The 22897-nt window shown below is 36.7% G+C and overlaps 1 protein-coding gene across 1 annotated transcript in view; it reads left to right on the forward strand.

Annotated features, from left to right (window-relative positions):
• The window catches only part of LOC128884053 (uncharacterized), a 638316-nt gene that overhangs the window by 460193 nt on the left and 155226 nt on the right, over positions 1–22897 (forward strand). Inside the window, exon 7 of the mRNA XM_054137083.1 lies at positions 1462–1627. Within this exon, the coding sequence (XP_053993058.1) occupies positions 1462–1627 (166 nt within the window). The remainder of the gene's footprint in view (positions 1–1461; positions 1628–22897) is intronic.

Consider the following 22897-nt stretch of genomic DNA (forward strand, 5'->3'; position numbering starts at 1 on the left):
TTCAGGTATCAAGGTATAAAGCCGTAATTCACGTTCTAGGCTCGAGCGGTGCTGTCCTTGTTTTCTTTTTTTTTTCAATCATCGTGGCCCATTTTAACTATCGATGGGCGTCGAACTAGCACCAGTCTTGCTCCATAACTTACCCGTAAAATCTGCACTCTTGCGAGACATTAAATCTCGAACTGATATCGGCATGCTGGGAAGTTTACACCGAATACACCGTAATGTTCCACGCCGTGTCCCACAAATTTTAATTGCATGTCCGGCACAGCGAGACAAGTCTTTATTTGAGGCCACCTTTTGTCTTGTATTTCCCTGTGATTGCCGGCAGATTTCGGTTTGCGTCGACGAGCTTTTCGCTATACAACTTCAGAATACGCCAAGTAATACGCAAATACACTTTCTCGAAATACTGGAAAACTAATTTCGCGTGAGAACTATAATTTCGGATCGGTCTAGACCTGATTCTTAATCATACAACTAGGTACGAGTGATTTAATCCTAGAATGATGATACTTCTAGACAAAAAAATACTTACTATCTGTCGATATACAATATAAACTGCTGGACAAAATTAGCGGAACACTTCTTCAAATCTTCATAATTATGAGAGTTTTTTATTGTCATACTAGGAAATAAATAATACTGTCAGCAATATAACGTGCCAAAAATGCAAAGATTAATAATTTTTAATATAAGATTCTAAAATATATTTACTATAGTTTAGGATTTTTTTAAATTCTTAATAGTGACAGTTTTTTATAGTATATTCCCGTTTTCTACTATATTATATGATATTATGCATAATTTTATCCCTTCTATCTTTATTTCCTTTATTTTACCTTATACTTTTCTTATTTTGTACATGTACCTTGAATTAGATATTCTATATCAAAGTGTTCTCCAGTTAATAGTAATTATACTAATATCCGCTTGAAGATATTACTGGATTGGAATTTTTCAATAATTGTAAAAAATTATATTACAAGGAAACATGTTTTTCTCTTCACTCAATTCTCCTTCTGGACTTATTTTATTTTTATTTATTCTTTCCCCATAATTCTTTTCGTATTCCAATACGTTTAGGAGTTGGATCGATACGATGACTTTCATTTGAAATTAGCCCGCGAATACGCTGAAAAAATATTTGTATATCTTTCCAGATCGGTGGAATTTGAATTAGCATTGAAGTGCATCTGCTCCCAGCGTTGTGCTGTGTCACGAAGTAGATATAAGCCGCTCCAGAAACGTCACTCTGTTGTTCATCCCGAGCATTAGGGAAACTCGATAGTGCATTCCGTTAATGCAACGTTACATATTGAATATCATGCGCACACGTTGCCTGCAGAAATTATTTGTGCGTGTTCTTTTGTGTTGCTGACTCGGAACAAGTTTCTTTAAAAGCTCAATTTCTATATTGCTGGGTATAATTAACATATGCACACTTTTGTGTGTTTGCAGAATGCGACTGGGTGTACGAAGACACCGACTGCCACGATGGATGCGTACTAGCGAGTCCCGGATATCCTGGCCTATATCCTCCGAACATCCGGTGTCTGTACTTAATTACTTCCGGTCCTCGGATGTCCATTGCAATTAACTTCAGCTCTGTGCTACTCCCGGACAAGTAAGTGCAACTTTTAAACGTCGTTCATGACCTAATTGAAAACTCTGCTGCAAGATCTGATTATATGAAGACATGAAGATTTTACGGGGAATAACAAATTTTTGTTGTTGCTTTAATTAGTAGATTTTAATTGTATATTGAGGCATGGATATAATTGGGTTTCGTATTAAGATCTTCAGTTATTATCTTCGATTTGCTTATTTTTTCTTGGGTGAAATGATACTTGTCCAACAGAAACTTAAATTTCTATTATAGGATCGGTAATAGTAGTCACTCATGGTGATCATGTTTCAGTAGTATATTTGTAAATAGAGTATTTTCTTTCGTATGAGCGTGTAGAATCTTTGTGTTTGTCTTGAAGGTATGAGATATAATTAAAAGAAATATTAAACAAGCTCGCGTTTTGTAGTGGATCCTCTCCAGGAAGACTTTATTTATCATTTTATGAAGAGTTGGGTCTTTTTCTGTCAAATATATATTTGATAAACATATTGTTTAAAAGTATTTAGAAACCTTGTGAAAGTATTAAAAGTACTCGTAAAAACTCAGATATTCAGTTATACAGATATTCAGTTATACAGATATTCATTTGATTATAAATAACATTAGTAAGATACAGAAAAAGTGCTTAGTTGTGACAAAAGTAACGAATTCATCCAAATGAAAACAGAAATTGAACAATTAACTTACATTCAAAATAATCTAACCATTATCACCAAAGGAAGTTAAGATATGCAGAAGTTACAGTGGAATATAGCACATTCTCCGCAAATATACCAAAACGTCCTAATATTTGTCTTGTTTATGTATGAAATACACGATGAAGGCCAAACAATGATACATAAACATAAATAATAACATACAGGTACATAATCAAAAACTTCGAAAACTTACTATTATGGAATTTTTATTTTCTAGTCAGCTTAATTCCATGTACAATTTTCTATTTTTCAAATGTCACTATAATGAATGAAGAAGACTTCCATGGTCTTCTTGAGCAGACGTGCTGGAACGAAAGTGTTTGAATACAGATATATAAAAATGTCACGAGCCAATAGGCGTTCGTTCGCACTCCTCGAAGGCCAGGAAACTCTTTGTGCACATTCTATGGCCCACGAGGCAAGTGCGTGTCACAACGAGGCTTGATAATGCCTCTCGCATCTCGTTTCACCCTGTCCATGTCTGCACGAACCCTCCCCCTTGCTTGAATCAACCCCTTGAGCGGGAACACGCGAAAATTCCTGTTATCCTGGGTATCGAGTTACTTACACTTCACGCGGCATGCTTTCTTTCTAGTCTACTTGAAGAAGGACTTTAAAGCTTGCCTTGCTATTTTATGCACGAGTTGAGGAACCAATTTTCATGTCAAAGATACAACTTTTAAAGGATGGATTGGAACACAGTGTTGGATTTAATACTGCTCGAAGTCAACTCTCTTTATCTTTCCTTAAACATGAATTCTTTTCCGTGGGTGAACAAAAAAATACTCTTTGAGTGATTGTATGTTTGGGAGGCAATCAAGCTAACAAAATTAAACGATTGTAATGTTTGTATGAATTTTAATATTTAAAACATTTATTGACAATGGAAGATTATGTTTACTAATTTATTTCTCAACCGAATATATATAAGAGATTGGAAAGTTGTAAGAAATATAGATTAAAAATCAAATATTTGTAACAGAACACACACAAAATAATAAAAAAATAATTAAATTTAATATAGTACTGGAAGAGCCAACAATGTTCTTACAATTATAATTAATTACAATTCTGAGAAAAGCAATTTACCAAGCTACTTGAATTACATACCATCAAGGATTTACAAACATACACTTTTGGGGAACGTTAACATGGCGACGTAGCTTCTAAACGTAAACCAAGACCGACAACGTAGCGGGCAACTTGTATTATGCTCGAGCGACATAGTACATTGGCAATAAAGGGTTGAGGAGGTTATACCCGCTAGACGGTAACAATTTCCTAGACCAGTCTTCATTAATTTCGGGTGATCCTCGCGTGTTACGACTACAATCCGTCGTATCGTTGATCTGGGTTAAGAAGCAGCGCTTACGTCGCTAATGAGCAGTGACTTGATACTCTTGCGAGGCGAGTGGATCTTGATTTGATAGACCACCGCTGACTTCTGCCAGTTAGCGCGAAGATCCCTGCGTCTTCCATTGAGATTCTCATATAGCACACACGCTGCTGATAACGGACAAAAGTTAGCCACGCGGTAAATTGTCGAAGTTCGAAAGCAAGCGGTAACGAGAAACGAGAAACGACGCTTTACATACATATATTCTCCTCACCACGATACACGAAACTAGAACCACGCATGCGGAGAGGAACGACATATTCCTTCATTGTTTTGCGAACAACTGGGATATCAGTGGACCAGACGAAACAGCTGGTTCGAACAGAAATGGATTACTGCTATGTAAGTGTACTTAGTCCTCAAATTGAACTGAAGTAAAAGCACCGGAAGTGAACAGCCTGAAGGTATTTCATTCCTAAAACAGTGCTACATTTCGTTCTGCTGAAAGAATTATTATACAGAGATATGAGATTACGCAGAGACTTCACTTCATTCGTAAACATCCTTTCACGCGTCTAGCATATCAGGTGCCGATTGATTTCTGTCGGTCGTATATTCCGAAACCTCTTTTATGAATTAAATGAAATGTTAAACTAATAAAAAAAATTGTTCTTGTTTACTTTTAATAATTTTTTTTAGTTGTTATAGGCACATGAAATTTGTCCTTTTTTCTCACGGTTGACACGATAGCTTGTCATTGGATCGTCCGAAACCAAAGAATGAAAAAGATTATTATTATATGGTTGTGTCGCTATCATGGGTACTAGAATCAAACACCACTGATTGAAAAGAAACAATATGGCGAAAATTGAAATTCTTTTAACACTTTTTAACAGTTTTTAATTTTAATCATTTAAAAATATGGTTAAACATTAATGAATAATTATACTTTTAGTATGGACGATAATTACAAAAGTATATACATAGATATCGACTGATCTACCTAACCAACAAACAAGAATTATTTACAAAAAATTGTTCGTTCCTCAAAAGGAGAGCAGAATTAAAATTTCATATTTCAAATATTTTATGTATTTTAAAATTTATTTTAAAATGTATTTTAAAATATTTTCAAATATACACAACGAAATTGCATTTTAACATCTCTCTGTGCAAAGTTTTAAAATATTTAGAACAATTCATATAGACACGTTTCATTCATGCAACGTTTCGACATGTACTTTTACTCTCGAAAGCTATGTATTTCTGAATTCAAAAATAATATAACATATAATATAAAAAACTGAATATGATATAAATAATTCGTAAACATTAAATGTAAAAGCAATACATAAAATAAAAGTCTTACAAAAATATTTTAACACTCTCACTAAATAGTATTATTAATAGAAGAAATTGGAATCGTTCTTTATTTTATAAACTTCGAAAAAAATTCCAAAAACTTGCTTAATTTTTCACCAGAAGGATGCTAGAAAGAAATACCAGATACCAGAAAGCCCCTTAATTGCATAATATGCTTTAATTCTTTTTCCACGAGTAAGGAATAAAAACAAGTTTACCCCTTGTTCGTTATTCAAAATTTATATTTAATGGTAACTTTGTCCATCCCTGCCACGGGCTACGAACTGTCTTGACTGCAAGGCGTCGAAGCAACCTTTCCTTAACTCAAACATTGGCGACTGATATTCAGTTACTAGCAAGTTGTTCTCGCTAACGAGCGAGCTCTGCGAACAAGCGAGTCGGCAAAACGAAAGGACAGATCGTAATGTCTGTATAGTGGGCCGAAAGCAAATGGAAAAAAAAGAAAGAACAAGAGCGAGAAAGAAAGGTATAATCACAAGCACAAGCGGCACTGGGGAGACAGACGTCGACATCAGCGTCCGCTTTTTCACGATCCTCATTGCTACGACTAGGTTTTTACGACACCGAATGCTCGAAAGCACTTCCATATGAGAAGCAGACGTCAAAAAGTACACCAAGCACTTCCACCCCTTTGAAACAGCGAACGCGCAAGGGCTCGTTCTTCGCCATTCCCGCGCGCCCTTTCGCTTTCTCTACGCGTCGCTCCATTCTACGTCGTGACGGACAAAGCTATTGAAACTGGATGCTGTAATCTGTCGAAGGCTTCTCATGGAAGGTTTTGAATTGCGCGAAATTGTACGGTGTTTCACTAGCAAAGAAGAAGAGACCCTCTGTCGAAACACTCCTCCTGCATTGATCCCTTAGGCTCGTTTGCTCTTCGATCCTTAATTATACAAAATTGGAAAAGCGACTCAGGAGATTTGACGAAAGAGTTATCGCTAGTTAATAATTCAATTAATAATTACAGCGGGTAACCTTAGTATGTGGACACTCTAGAATTCTTACGTTGTCGCTTTATAAGGATATATGTTACAATAAAACATTGAGTTTATTTAACAAACGTATAAAGTTTATACGGAGTGAGCCTTTTAAACTTTGTACGTGAAATATCTGTGTTGCTTTATGTAACAATGTACAATGTAAAGGATTCAATCTAATACATTATATACATACACTATATAGCACTCTTTGAACTATTAATTTTCTATCTTTGACATTTTTCTCTAACAGCACTGATAATGAAGTTATGATTACTCTTAATAGGTCCAACCTGTATACAGTATCAGTGCATAAAAAGGGACTTTTACAGGTTAGAGTTGAGTCTAAACCCATTCACTGCCAACTACGAGATGTCTCGTACTTCAAATTGATTGCAATTACTTAAGGGATAAGTTTATAGTCCTTTGAATCACGAATTATTGCAGTGCAAGATCGTAAATTTTTTTTTTAAAACAACAAATTCAATATCACTTTTTATCATCGAAATAATAACCTGGATTAGACATCTGTATTAAATCTTGGAGCCCAAGGCAAAACGCTTTATTTCTCTGGCAGTGAATAGGTTACCATAATTGGAAAGTTTCATTCATATCAATCGGAATATCTTAAATACTTATATTTAAAAATTGGAACGCTCGTTGTCGAGGATACGCTTTGACTGAGCTATTTTTTGACTGACTTTCATCTGACTGGCTAGATCTTTTACTAGTATCTTTCTTTTAAAACATTTACTTTGGCAACATACACTCTTATCACGTGCTCAGAACTTGCATCCGTCATCATAGCATAAACATACGCTCGATTTCATCTATTTTCTTACAAACACGCTATGTTCATAGGCTTCACAGGTATCACTTAAAGGCATTCGTTTCTTGCACCCTACGTTCGTGCCATCCACAATTATGGCACAGATTTATCACAGTCCATTTAAACAAACTGTCACACGTACCAAACACTATTCTAATACTCTATACAGTGGGTGTAGAAAGTATTCGTACACCGATTAATTTCCAAAAAAACTCTGTAAAATTGTAATTTATTAACTTACTTTGTATAAACAATAACATTCTACACATTCTCGGAAATCTCTAGAATAGATAGATTACAAAAAAAAATAGCTATTTATGTAAGTTGCGAAATTAACAAGAAAAAAACAATTAATCGATAGAAATATTTAGGCAATAAGTATTCGCTCAACTATTTAATTTTTAAAACTTTATTTAAAAAAAAAATAAATTTACATTAATTTATAAGTATATAATACTTCGTTCGTGGGATTTCCGTTTGATTTTATAATTATTGTAACTTTTCTAAGGATTAAATTAACTAAATTATTAGTTATTTGAAGTGGGATCTTCTTCTATTCCTTTATTAGAGCCTTTTTTAAAAGTACTTTACTGGAAATTTCATGTTTTCTAATTCGTACGGAGCAATAAACTAATGTGTTCACGTTATAAACTCTACTGTAAATGATTCGTCATAAGAATCGTATAAATACTTATTGCTTCTATACTTTTTTTTTGTTAATTTCACAAATTATATCAACTAGTAAAAGTTGTTTGGACTATACCTATCTTAGAGACTTCCGAGAATATGTAAAATATCATTGATTATAAAAAAAGAAGTTAATAAACTACAATTTCACACAAAAGTTTTTTGGGAAATTAATCGGTGTACGAATACATTCTACACCCACTGTATATACATGTAGAAATACGTGGGATCAATTGAGACCCCTGAAGCCTCCCTAGAGTATCCTTATTTACCAGTAGAGAAAGAAGGTGTTTTTTTTTTATCGAATTTATCGCTGAAAACTGTAAGCGCTGACATTTGAAATTTTAATACGTGATTATAGAGTATACTTTTTATCTCAATGTAGAGATCTTATCTTAAAGCACCTACTTTCAAGAGCAAAGTACTTATTTCTCAAGGATTTTGCATTTCTCTGATATCGCGTTTTGCCACACGCAGGTAATTTTCGGTTCTACCCTTGAATTGGAAATTGAAATTGATTTCCCTTTCTCGGGAAAGATCAAAGAAACCTCCGTCGTTGGCAGGGAATATTACGTTTGGGATATCCTGCGCAGATCGTTCTTGGCGTCGAGCATAAGTTGCTAAATCCCATTGCATTTTCACTCGACGGAAAGAAAGCGCTGCGAAATAGTTGATCTCGTTGCATTGTACATGTGAATTTTCGCTCAATATGGAATACGTTTAAACCAGGTTTTGTCTATGTTATTCACGTGATACCTTCTCAATTTTTTGAAACGGAAAAGTGAATAGGAATCTTTGCATCGAAAGCTTTGAGCTTTCCTCATAGAATATTTATGTATACCAGGAAGCATGATTGTCTCAGTGTTCGGCGAGCAATGAACCTAGTGGAGCAACTGAGATGCATCTTTTTGAGGCAAGACAACGCCACTAGTATGCATACTCGTCATGTGTTGAAACGATCGAGATACTCAGCTTTGTAGTAGATAATAACGACAAATTTTCAAATACAGAATTTAAAATTTCCATTTATTCTACAGAGAAACAGTTTGAAATACATTCACAAACTAAATCAGAGTAATTTGATGTCGTTCCATGTAGATTTCGTATTTACAACCGCTGATCAAACTCTTAGCGTATTATATGCATATATAATACTATATATGTATGTACATATATAAACATGTAATTTTCGCTGAACATTCGGTTTTGACGAACGTTTCTACATAAATACTCCGACATACAGTTGCTATTTCATAGTCCTTCACTGTAGTAATTAGTACGTTTGCATTAAAATTGGAGTAATATAAATTCTACCAAATCTTTCAGAATATATTGTATATATATTTTTGCCAACACATAGTGTTTCCAAATTTCTTCAACCACCGAACAGACCACTCTGCTATCCAATTCCTGGAGGTCCGAATCTCCATCACATTCCATTTAAAATTTGATGTCGATACACGACACTCAAATTTTAAAATTTCATAAAACTACAATATTAAATTTTAATGCCAAAACTACTAAGCATGTCAATTTGACTCACGTACATATTTGAAACTTCTTTTTAAAGTCACTAAATCATTAACGATACTTTTACAACAATATTCAGAGATATTATAGTAATAAAGAATTAGTTTATTTAACAAATTAACATCGTTCTTCTTCTTCTAATTACAAATGTATACTTTTCATGTATAACCGGTATCCACTGATCTCGGTAGTTTAGCGTTATCTCCACATAACAATAATTAAAATAAAATAAAAGGAAACATGTACCAATATTTTCTACAACGTTGAGTGCTCGCAAAGTCGCTGGAAACCATCGATTTCCTCTTGTCTCGACAATCCCTTTCGAAACGACGGCATTGTGCGCCTCGCGAATCAGCTTCTAGTTGTTTGCAGTCACCGCGTGTATCCCACTCCCCTTTCCCCCAAAAAAGTTGCAACCGGTGTTCCGTCGTTTCACGGAATTAATCGTCGTTTGAAACTGCTGTCGTTACGTTCGCCCTTTTTGCTGCGTCGCGACGCGCGCATTTATTCGTTTCAATTAGCGTCGGATGGAAACGGTTTCCAGGGGAGCCAAGTTATTGCAAAAAAGTTTAAGACTTCCGTCCAGCGGTTTGGCGCAGTTTTTGCTGGCCAAATGGCGAAACAATTACAATCACCGCGACGCAACTGGAGAAACGTTGTTATTATTTTCCCAGTTGCTGACTCGGTTTGCTGGGTTGTTTCCCAATGCGGTGGTGATTTCAGTCGCGAGATGGAAACGCGCGAGAGTGGCGAGCAGTCGTTCAGAATTTCGACCACGTCTGCCAGCGAAAAATAAGCTCCGTCCCCGGAGAGTTTTCTGACTCGTCACGCGTCGTTATTCGTCCTGGCCGGAAATCAAAAGGGCTTGAATATTCCATGAAATTTATCACCGTTGCTCGGGACCGAAGGGGAGACAGATGTTTCATAAATATGCCATATTCTACCCAGACTTCGAAATTCGGACAGGTGTTTCGCACATTCCCAAGTGCTTCAAAAATGACAATTAGGGGTGTAGTTACATTAGTTACGTGTAGATGGTAATTTTAGAAATTGTGAAAATATGTAGCTCTTTGTTTAAGTTGAGTGGCAAAATATTCATAGAGGAAAAAGTCGATCCCACATGATGGGTCATATCATCTGATACAATTCGTTTGTTTGGTGCAACGATACAAATGCAATATCCACTTTCATTTAGTTTGAATAGAATTATCAGATTGTATCATGTACATCAAATTCTTGATATTGTGCGTAAACAGCGCATAAGCTAAGGTCATCAAAAACAATAGTTTAGTAGATATTTTATTTTTAATTTTAATATTCCAGTACTTCTTTAAACGCCTATTACTTCAGATATTTTTATAATTTTAATATTTTTTTCTAATCATGTATCTTGAAATATTGAAAAATTGTTGAAATATGAGAGCTTCTTGCATATTTTTCAATTCTTCGACTCTTTAAGGATATGCGATTAAAAAGAAATTTTGATGTTTGAAAAACACCTCAAATTAAAGGTTTGTATACAGCTTTGAAATATTTAAAGAAAATCAAATATTTCTGATAGTATACTTTTTAATTTGCTTAAAAAACCAACGCCAGTGGCCTATGTATCTTCTTCTATCATACTAAATATACCACTAATCTCACGTGACAAATATTCGTATAACGTGTTAATAAATAGATATATTAAATTGTCAAAAGTGTTTAATTTCTGTAACATCAATTCATGTATTTATTTTTTATCACAAGAGTGTCACAAATTTTAGTAAATTTCTTTTACATCTTCAATTTAATAAATTCAGTTTGTAACAATACCAGAAAATCGCGATCGAAATTTCTCGACCATCGGTAGGCGCGCGGGGTCGGGCGAGCGGGGAACGTTCGCGAACGCGCCCGCATAGTAACGCGGCTTGTTGATTGACTGCGGTCTGTTAGCAACGATCGGGTATAAGAATCGCTCTCGCGGTAGCGGACGCGGCATTCTTTGCTGCACTCATAGGAGAGAACGAGGTAATTACCACGGTCGCCTAATGAGTAAGGAGAGTACGAAGCCTAGCTTTCGGACGCCTTTAGCAGCTCAGGAGAGAACGGCTGGAATTACCGCCGGTCGCCTGTTTAACGGGAGAGTACGGGGACTCTTCCTGGCCGCCCTGGGACGGAGAGAACGGCAGGATCTACCGCCGGTCGCCTTCCAGGGAGAGGACAGTGGAGTCACCCGGACGCCCGAGAGTGCTCAGGGAGCGTTTCTGCCCTTCCCCTCTGAGATGGAGAGAACGGGTCGGATTTACCACCGGTCGCCTCTCGGAGGAAGGAAGGTGGGGATCGTTTTCTGATTATTCGAGAATCAGGAGAGAACGGCTGGACTTACCGCCGGTCGCCTGTAAAAGAGGAGAGTACGGAAGCTCTTGCCTGGTCGCCCTGGAACGGAGAGAACGGCTGGATTTACCGCCGGTCGCCTTCCAGGGAATGGACGGTAGAGTCATCCGGACGCCTCGACGCGATATACTTTTCTGTTATTGTAAAATTGAGCCGAAAGCTTTGTTTTCCGAACAAACCTGTAATTCCTATTCCTCTCCCAGGAAAGCAATATGTACAATTGGTTAATAAATAAACCATTTCCTTTTTCCCTTAGAACCTGTTTCCAAATTCCTTCCTGCGAACCTACATCCCTTACAAGTTTAAATATTGTAAACTATTGTTTCAATATTACTGATGGCAGGAGTCGAGGCGCGAGTGGAATAAAAAGACACAGTAGTATATATTATATAATTATCAAAATATATAGAGGAACTCAAAGTGGTGTTCCGTTCTCTCTATCGCAAGAAACGTACTGAACGTAGAGGGAAAAACCGCGACATGTCTACCAAGTGATTCGCGCGCATCGCACGATGGTAACAATTACAAAATGTAAATAAATAATAACTTGTTTAAGACTGCTAAATTGTCATCCATAAATATTGTCATTTATTTAAAGGGTACAAAATCAAATCAATAAATATGACTTAATTTCATATTAACGTAAATAAACCAAACTTCAAAAAAGTAAAAAAAATTAGTACATGAAAAAGTGGAAGACTCAAGGAGTTATCATAAAAAAATAAAAGATCCCCATAAAAAAACTACAAGAAAGTAGAAAAAGATGTGAAATCTAAATGAGCTGCCAGTACATGAAAGTCCTTTCCAATAAAGTGCAAAGGCGACACAGTGTAACACAATGTAAAATTCGGTGGTTTTCAACTATGCGCAGCTAAAATGCTGTGCTCAACCGTGCGGACGTTCAGATCCTAATGACAATTCATGTAAAGTGACTGCTCCACACTTAATGGTGACATGAAGAAGCTAAATAGCGTATCATCCACAAACTGAGGCTGTTTAAAAATTTGCCTTGATGTCCGCGGCCTGGAAGTCAAATGCTTAGCGTGGCCAGCCAAGGCATTCTCAGATCATCAAAACCCATACTTCCTCTCTCGCAGACTTTCACATAATTTGTCAATTTAAAACTATTACGATATGAGTACATTTCCATTGTATTGCGTTTTAAATTATTTCTAAGGTCATTCATCGACACCGATACCTTTCCTCTCACAAGCTTTCAGATAATTTGTCAGTTTAAAACTCTGACAATATAAGTACACTTTCATTATTTTACGTTTTAAAATAATTCTTATTCATCGACACGACCATCGCCACGCGATTTACATTAGAAAAATGCCTTTGGATTTAGAAAATACTAATGACAGAAGTTCGGGTTAGGTTGGAATCGCAGTTTTACAAGTAAAAGATACGTGGTAGCGCTAACGCGGTGGCGTATAATTTTTCATGTACTTGGCGTCGAGACGCTACCACGTCTCTAGATATCCCATATCCACTTTTTTAGGAGAGTATTTTCAAATGAAATTTAAGAACCATTATTTCAGAGAATGGTAAATACAAAGGTTCGTATTTCACTTCCAAATGCTGGACATATGAATGCGAGTAAATCCACCAACGGCAGTCGTTAACTTAGTTTTGTCATTGTTGCGACGCTTAGCGTCGCCTCTCAAAGTCGCTGGAAGCTTGACACGAAACGTGTCACTGGATAATTAACATTACTTGTACATATCGTTTTCAAGCGAGCTGATGTTGAAGTTTCGTAATTAGCAGACGACGCTTTCTAGCACGTTTATCGGGATAATATTAATTTTCTAATTACCGTATCGATGTAACGAGCTATGCGCAGTATTGACGATGCTTCTATGTTTATTCCCATCGTTAACGCAACTGTTTCTGCCGGTTGAAAGGAAAACACAAACCAGTGAACCTAAATTTCGCGCATTTAATACGAAATACGATGTTAAAAATAGCTGAAGAAAATGATGAAAGACGGAATTATATGAAATATTTTGAACAATATCCAATTCATATTCTGTTGAAAACCAATGGAATGTTGAGCGTCTTTTGACATTTCTTTTCTAGATATTATTTATTTTAGCTTACGATTCATTCTTCTACTTTCTTCTTCGACCAAATGATATTTGAAAGTGATGAAATAATACACTGTACGCATTAACAGTACCACTGAAATATTTATCTTTTACATTTGTTATAAACATGGTGTGTGACTTAACAGAAGAAGAATGGAGTCATTAATATTAAATAGAGATAATGAATGATAATATAATTTTTCATTAATTTCATTTTCATGTTTTGGTCGGAGAAAAGATTTTAAAATTATATTTCACATGTTTTTTTAATTTTCTTATATGAAGTCTGGAATTGTGAGTAAAATAATTTGAAATATTTGAACATATATTTGTTCTCTTTTGTATCTATAAGATCATATTTTATACACGAATTCATCATAACAAGGTACTCTAAGGATATAGTTTATTTAATATAACACGCATTGATTGATACGGATATACGCATTTAATTCTGGGTTCCACTTAACGCGATTTTCATACAACGCGGTATGAATTACTCTATTTCGTATTAATTCCATATTTTAATAGGAGGCTTGACTTTGTGTGCATGTATATATCATAGAAGATGGCAGTAGGATAGAAATACAATAAATTAATCACAACAAATTCTTTTTATATGTTAATACAGTAAATCCAACCATGACATTAATAAGTTTTTAGATTAATTCTATAATGAACCGTAGAGGTTGAACGTAAATAAAGAATAGCTTTTTGAAAACAACAAGATTACCATTCTTTAAGCCAATAAACTGCACACAAAACTTTGTCTTGCATTCTAATTTAATTAATAGCCCTACTACTAAACGAAGAGGGATGAATGCTTTTGAATCACACAATAAATTAAATTCTATACAACTTTTACGTTACGAATATGTTTGACCCACAAAGCAGTGTAAGAAACCCAAGGGAAATGAATCGCAGTCCTCAGTCCTGTAGAGAGAATAATACGTTCAACGTGTCGTAGTCGTTCGAATTCTCTTTTTCCCCCTTGATGGAATGTAAACGGGCATCCCCAATAACGACCGGGTAACTTGCTCGAACATCTCGTTGGGATCAGCCTTAAAGGATTCAAGGTGGGCAAATGTACGAGGCATCTCGGCCCCGTTCCTCGTTTCGATTCATTATTCAGGCCTTACTTTCGCCCTACCGTTTGAAAAACGGTGATCGTCGCGCGGAATTCACGCTGAGTTTAAAACGAAGGGGTTGTTGGGGCAAAGCGGTCTACCGCCCTCATCCATGCAAACGTTCAAATTATTCCAACTATATCGCGGTGAAACTCTGAGGCAGAGATTTTTTTTCTCTGCACACCTTCGATTTTTCCCGCCTTTCTCGTTTGGATCCTTGTTCTCGTGCGCGACCATCCCGCGTTCGTCCTGCTTATGCCACCGTTGGGATCTGGTTAGGAATTATTCTGTACTCCTACAGTAGGCACTTTTCACCTATTTGTGAGTTCTTTAAATTATGGTTTTGATTTAAATTATTTTTGTAACTTTCCAGATTTAATATCCATTATACGAGGGTCACTCAAATATAAACTGAATTTCTTTTACACAGTTTTATGGAGGATAGATAAAACTACAAATGGATTGTCTTACTTTTCTACGTAGGTTCCTTCAACAAATATACATTTTCTCCATCAGATAGAAAGCTCTCTGATTCCATCATAGAAAATAGAATTTAGCTGCCCAGTAATCAATTGCGCACGTACAGTTAAACTTGTGAATCGCTTTGAAGGAGAAGGGGAGGATTTTTGGACCATATTACGACCTGTAACGAAATATGGGTCCATCACTATACTCGAGAAAACAACAGAATGAGTATGGGGTGGTGGAAAGTTAAAGAGGAGGTACTGATCTAGGTCAAGATTCGACTGTCAGCCAAGAAAGTTTTGGCAAATGTGTTTTTGGACTCAAAAGATGTATTGCTGATTGACTAACTACATGATCGAAGGATAGTGACTAGTACTTCCCGCTCGTGGTTGATGTCAAGACTGTTTATCGCAACAAACGACGCCAGCAATTGTGTTTTGAATTTAAGATATTATTACTTACGTCCGCAAATATAAATTTATTCTAAAGAAAATTAAGCATGGGTGAATGAATGGGTAATTAAACAACACACTTCCGCGGTACAAACGCCAACTTGTCCCGGCGTAAAAACCCTCACGATTTAGAGGGAAAAGCCGGAACAAGGGGATATTTATTTCAACTTAATGTAAACTGGTGTAAGGCACACCCACGGAATTACACGACTGCGTAGCATGCACTTATTATAACTTAACACTACCTTAATTAAGAGAGTTCTCTTACCTGGGACACGTGTCCCGCGCAATACGCACGCTCGCGTGGTCCCTTGATTCGCGCCGCGAATCAGACGCCCTGCCAATCAGACGCTGCTCCGCGTCGCTACCTCGCGCCGCGATCACATCGGGAGGACGGGCCTGGGGAGTGCAAACCTGACCGCCTGTCTGCATACAGCGCGCTCCGTCGTCACGGGAAACCTAACCCTGGTATGCCGGGCAACAAAACCGTAGCCGGGCTACACTCGCCCTGAAACGGGTTACGTTATTCCAACGTAGACGCCAATTCCCAACAAAACTCGCACTTCGCAATCGTCAACACCACGAACGCTCGCACACGTAGGGACGCACCCACTACCGCACAGCTCGGTGGAGATACTCGCACCCATGACTCGCCTCTTTCTCTTTTCTCGCTCGTTTTCCAAACTAAGACTCAGCACTGCTCTAGAAGGCTCGGTTACGATTAGCCACTGCGTGGGTGCACAGGGCCCTTCGTCCCAAAAAATACGTTGGCGGTGACGCGCGCATCGTCGGTTGCACCACCGCGGAAAATGTACCATACTCCGGCACGCCACCGTTCGAAAATAACGAGCAAGCGAAATAACGCGAACAAATTGATTCGCGGTGTCCTACATAGGACATGTCCAACATATAGGAGCTTTAACTCCTGATAAACTCGCTAAAATACGCTGAATACCTCACTAATAACAACCGTATAATCCAAACCTGATTCCATGTGATCACATTATTGAGGCCATATGGGTGATAGACTGAGGGAGGCATTAAGAGGATAAAGATTTAGAAACGTCACAGTGCGTTGCAGCGGTTCAACTGTACTTGCACAATTAGTTACTAGAGCAGCCAACTCCTTTTTTATTAAGGAGATGAGAAAATTTCCTATCTGATTAAGAAAATGTATTCTGTTGAAGAAAAGTACGCAGAAAAATAAGACACTTCATTTGTATTTGTATCTATTATCAATAAAGTTGTGTATCAATAAATAAATATCAATAAATATTATAAGGATCAACGAAGTTCACTGAATAGGCAAACTCGTATACTTTAACATGTTCCGTGCCTGGTGTATACCACCTCCGCTGAACTATCCGTTCAGGCCGCTTGAAATTCTTGTTCATACTCGTTCGATGTGTTTGTTAAAATAATTCCTTAAAAATTAAATTTATTGCTTTGTTGTCTGGTACAAATTAAAATTTATACCCTTTTCTTGCTAGTTAGGACTTCCAATACGACATCCATGTTTTTACATACTTAAAATGTGTAGTAATATATAAAAAGAAACCGCATTGGAAAGGACCTTATGGTTTCCCCCCATAAAATTCTAAAAATTAGTTAAAAATCACCCCTTTAGACGGGAATTCCTTCAAATACGCGATGCGTCGCGAATATCGTCGATTTTGTGTCATCATATTTCATTTCGTTAACTCTTGAACCAATTTACATCGATGCTACAAACAGGAAATACTGTGATGAGGTATTGTTTTAATTTTCAGAGCACGTTATAAATTTATATTTCTTGAGATTTGATTCATATTCCTCCGAGATGATGCGTTTCGATCTCTTCTTAGGCCCTCTTCAAAAATATTGCTATATAAAATGAGTCTATTAAATATAATGTTGGATAATAGATAAAAGAGATCGTATAATTCTATAGACATACCGTTGGCATGTTCATTTAACCATGCTTCTTCGAGCTTTCATCGCATTTCCTCACGTTCTCTGTGTTTCTGTTAAGCAGCACATTGATTGAGCTCGTCATACAGACGTGACTTCTTTACTGGATCTCAGATCAGGAATTTATGTTGTTTTATCTTGATATTACTGATTTATTATTGAATTGAGATATTTCATAACGTACAGTTTTGTTCTGTTAACCATTTCCATTGATAACTTTTTATTTCTTGAGACAAAAATTTAGTGTTTGGTTCATAATTGCGTTGAATAATTTCGAATTTCTTAACGTTGTGTTTGAATTCATATTTTAGCCTCATTGTCAGATATAATCGTTACTGTTTGTTTTGTGTAAGGAATATAGATTTTAATATTTTGTAGTGATGCAGTCACCTATTCCTATTATTATTAATTTTTTATATTAAATTTCAATATACATTGGTCATATTGTAATATATAAGCGATGAATTCCTATTATTTATCATGTTGATTTTTTTATATTATGTTTGTCTGGAAGTGATCAGGATAAAGAAGTTTAAATATTAATACACAGAATGATGTTTCCTTACAATAATGCATCAGTATGATTATTTTCTACGAACAACTGTGCTTCGTTTTGTCTGTAGCCAATGTCGTGAGGTAAATAAAAATCATGAATATTTTTGAACATTTCGAATACTCGATGAATATTTTTATTTTAAAATACAAATTTTAAGATCATAAAGTTGAAGTTATTTCTGAAAGTAGATTTCTTAGAATTGATGCCACTTCTGATTGTAGCAATGTCAAAGAAACAAAACAATAATTGTTACAAAAATAAAGATTTGTTATTTTTTAAGACTAATACTAACAAATCATTCTCTATTTTATTAAATGAATATAACAACACTATATTTAGCCAAAATATGGCTTGCAAACAACCGTTATTCAGTCCCTCTTCTAAATCACAAAATCCTCGTCTAACCGCCTAACTTTGTCAAGATTTCCACTGTTGTCAGACACCTAAAGACAAAATTCCGGGAATACCCGCCTTCTTTATACTATTTCCTCCTCGTAAATTCATTCATATGCCTCTAAAAAGCTCGTAACGCGGACCCTGGTCACGACACACGGAAAAACCGGGACGCCGAATAATCGCCGACCTTAACGAGGCGGCCTGAAATGAAAGCGAGTTATCGTGGTGCCTGTGGCAGTAACCGTGGCGCGTTCGCCTCGCCGAATCGAATCTTTGGCCTGAACGATAGTGCATAGCGTAAAATAATGGCGCGACTCGCGTCGTCCTTAACGATTCTCGTCGGCTGGAATTTAATAAGGGCCGCATAAAGTTAGGACGGATTCCCGTTTATTCGAGACGGCTCCCCCACATAACCGTGAGCCTGGAAAATGTGTGTGCATCGTGGATTTGCGTCCAAGGATACTCGTGTGGGCGTGATCTTGCATGCACAGACACACGTAAACGTGTAGCAGATTCTTCTGCACGTAAAGCGGAAGGAATATGGCGAAGGTAGGGGTTTGAAAGCTTTTGTGTTTCTACTTGGAGTCCTCTATCCTTGAAAGCGAGCTTACAGCAATTTTGGCTGGCTTGCACCGTCTATTGGCTGATATTGTACAGTACTGTACCCACTGTATTTCGCTGAAAGAAACAGCACATCTTGTAGATGCTACTTTTCGAATTTGTCAGTCATTCTGAATACTCTTTTCGTACGGGTCACGTTGCAGGCAGTAACAGATGAGAATGTTTGGGGTTGGTGAGGATTCTTAAGATTTTGGAACGTGTCTTCTTGGAATAAATTGTATTTTCCAATCAAGTTGTCTAGCCAACTTCTCAGCTCTGCATTGTACTTTACTCAAATACAGACTGTTTAATTTCTGAATTCTACATATGACATCACAGAAACGTAATTAAATGTTGCCCAACAGTAGTAGATGCTCCACACACTATCGCCAATCCAGGCCGAAGAGTAAATTGTGTTACTACCACGAGAAGTGAGTTTTCTGTTTGGGCGATGAAAGGAGAGGAGGACAGAATAATTTGGTGTTGTCTAAAACAACGGGGATCGAAGGTCGTTTCACCTAGGCAAGTTATATTCTGCGTAATGCATCCACCGTAAAGGGATAACGTTGTCGTTAAACTGATTTTCAATTTCTGCAATACTTTCCAACCAATCCGTTGGAGGGGGTCCTCGCTTAACTTGATTTCCTCGCGTTGGCGAAATTGTGCGTGTCGTGGCTGTCAATGTATACCGAGTACAGTTCGATTTTCGTGACACTTCATTAATTACCGAAACACGCCACCCTCCAACGGCTAATTTAATTAATGTTCGCCGATGTCGCGTCGGTCGCGAATGAAATGCATCGCTAATAGTATGTAAATTCCCCCAGTTTAGCATTTTTATGGGCTTGGTGGTGCAACGACGCGAATTCTCCTGGCGCGTCGCGAGTTGTGTAAAAATGCTCGTTTTTATAGAGAATTTTTTCGAAAGCACCGCCCGGAACCGCAATGGCAGGCGCTATTAAATTTTTCGGAGCGCAGTACGTTGAATATTTGATGCACGAAAAACGCAGGTAACCCGTAAGAGTATTTAATTAAAAATGTCTTCAACGTGTCGTCCGAGCGTTTGCTAGGTTCTTGCACCGCTTGCGGGTAATGAGATTCCCGCTTTTGTTTAACGCTGCGCGTATTCCGAGCAATCGATTCTTTTCTTTAATTAGGTTGATCAAACTGCTACTTCTACGCGCGAAACTTTTATCACACAATAAAGATCAATTTATACTATCCGCACAGACCCGGAACGTATCCGTTCAGCACCGATCAGAAAAGTATTCTATAATGCAATTTGTATATAGGTGTTTATACATATTGTATCGTATCAACACAGACACCTACCGACATCGGTCTGGCTATCCGGCATTCTCGCGAAGAATACTTTATCGGATACGGAACGTGTCTGAACGTGTCGGACCGTGTCGGCGCTGACATTATGCATATTTTTCGGTTCCGTTCAGACTTCAAACACAAAATTGAAACTATATTCCGACATTCTAAAATATTGAAAAAACTTTTCTTCGTTGTCTGTTAGTTTTTTGTAAAGTGTCCAATATTCTCCTTCAACGTTTCTTCTTCTCAAGCACTTGTGCATACCAAAATGGCGGCATTTTTTTTTTACAACTTTGTCTGCATCTAATAATATAGTTATTACAGCCAAATCTCGCATACTTAAATGTGAAAACATTTTTCCTATTTGTGCTATTACGTGCCTTTACAAAACGCTTTCTGTTAACTGACTGATCGGTACCACCTATCGACGAACGTATAATATAAACACTCGTGTCTGTGTCGGAACGGAGCCGATACGGAACTGTTCCGGGTCTGTGCGGATAGTATAAATCGACCTTAATTCGTACTTTTATGCAAATTTTGACATGCGTGTAAACAAAGGAAGCAAATTTAAAGGAAATTTATCGCGAATAACAAAATTAAATTGAAATTATAATTTATGTAAATATTCGTAAACAAGTTTGTGTATATACAGATTAAAGCATGATAATTGTTGCATTGTCAAACACGCTATTTATTATTTATTTTAGTTTACAACTCTTTGTGTTAGAATTCTCATGAGAACCTATACATTTTCTAATTGCATTTACTAAATCTATTTTAATTATATTTTTTGTATTGACGCCATATTTTTGAGAATAAGGATTTGTACTTTTTAATATTATTAAAGAAGATGGTCATCATATTTCCTTGACGTCACCATCTATAAAAAAAAACTGGTAACATTGAATGATTAGCCCCTCGATACCAAATAATTCTGATCTGATGCATTTTTTCCCCATCACTAATAGCAGCCAAGTTATTCAGGTGGCTGGTTTTCAACGCCTCACCCTGTATAAACAATTGGAAATATCACTTTTAAAGAAAACACTGTAACTGAAACACCGAATACTTTAAATCTTTCAAAATTATAATGATATCTATATATACTTTATATAAAATTATAAAGTCATGGGAACTATTATATTATATTATATTTTATATTTATACAAATTTTTTTAAATATGTCAATATCAAGTAATGTTATACAATTTTAAGTTTAATTTTTCGGTTTAATTTTTATTTTAATTAAAATCAATAATTTTGAAAATAAGTCTAAAACATAAAGTATTTAAATTACTCCTTATCGGAGCCGATACTCGAGTGTTTTTTTCAAAGGATTCAGCTTGTACATGAAACCCTCAATTACTATTAACCATGAAGAACCAGAGTGCGACGGTCTCAAATACAGGGTGTTCAAAAAAAAGCATTCAATATTTATATGGTGTATAGGGCACACTGTACTGAGTAAAAAAGCTTTAGTAAACATAGGTCCAAAGGTCAACCGTTTCTGAGATATAAACATTTTTGTTTGCTAGTATCATGATTGACTTACTTGCTTCCATCGCATGCAAAGTTTATGTCAGTGTTTATAAATTGCGTTCTGAATGTCCCCATTCAAGTGCCGACAATTTCGTAAATTTCATTTTTTCAATTTCGTGTACAGAAATGAGCGTTAGACACGTGGAAAATCTTCTATAAATATCGAAAACCCAGTAGTAAGTCAATCATGATACTAGCAAACAAAAATGTTTATATCTCAGAAACGGTTGACCTTTGGACCTTTGTTTACTAAAGCTTTTTTACTCAGTACAGTGTGCCCTATATACCATATAAATATTGAATGCTTATGTTTGAACACCCTGTGTAAAGTAAATTTATGCAGGTTTTATAGAACACTCGTGTAACTTTCTTGTTTTCCTTTCTCTTACTAAACTTGAGTTCTCGGTGCTGCTTTCTCACAGTTTAAAACAGCAAAATGATTCCTATATTCGAGAAGCATAAACATTTCTATTCGACGAAAGCCAGAGGTCGCGAATTTTCGCCGAAGACCGTGCTCAATTACCACGCACGAGTCGGCCGAATATCCTGTCGCATTTGTAGTTCCGTCGCGACGCCCACTCCAGAAATGCGGAAGCGTGACGTCGTAACGAAACGTCATGTCGTAAGCTGGTAGACGAGATTATTACGGGGAGATGCACAATTTCGCGTGGACGCTTTAGCGCCGTGGAACGTCGAACTCTTCCATCTCGACACTTCTTCCACCTCGAATTTCTGACACACGCCGTTTCCGCGTGACGATAACCGGGCACCCCCGCTAAGAATCACCTATGCAAAGCAAATGTGCAAGATCCATCTCGAATGCATGGTAAACTCGACTTTATGGAGCATCTCAACTATTTGTGTTGACGGTAGCAATTTTGTACAATTCTCGTTGTTTGTCCAGACTTCTCATTCTTGTGTTTGACTTTTCGATTTGGTTCGATGGCGTTTGAAAAATA

This window comes from Hylaeus volcanicus, chromosome 1, assembly GCF_026283585.1.
Source record: "Hylaeus volcanicus isolate JK05 chromosome 1, UHH_iyHylVolc1.0_haploid, whole genome shotgun sequence".
NCBI lineage: Eukaryota > Metazoa > Arthropoda > Insecta > Hymenoptera > Colletidae > Hylaeus > Hylaeus volcanicus.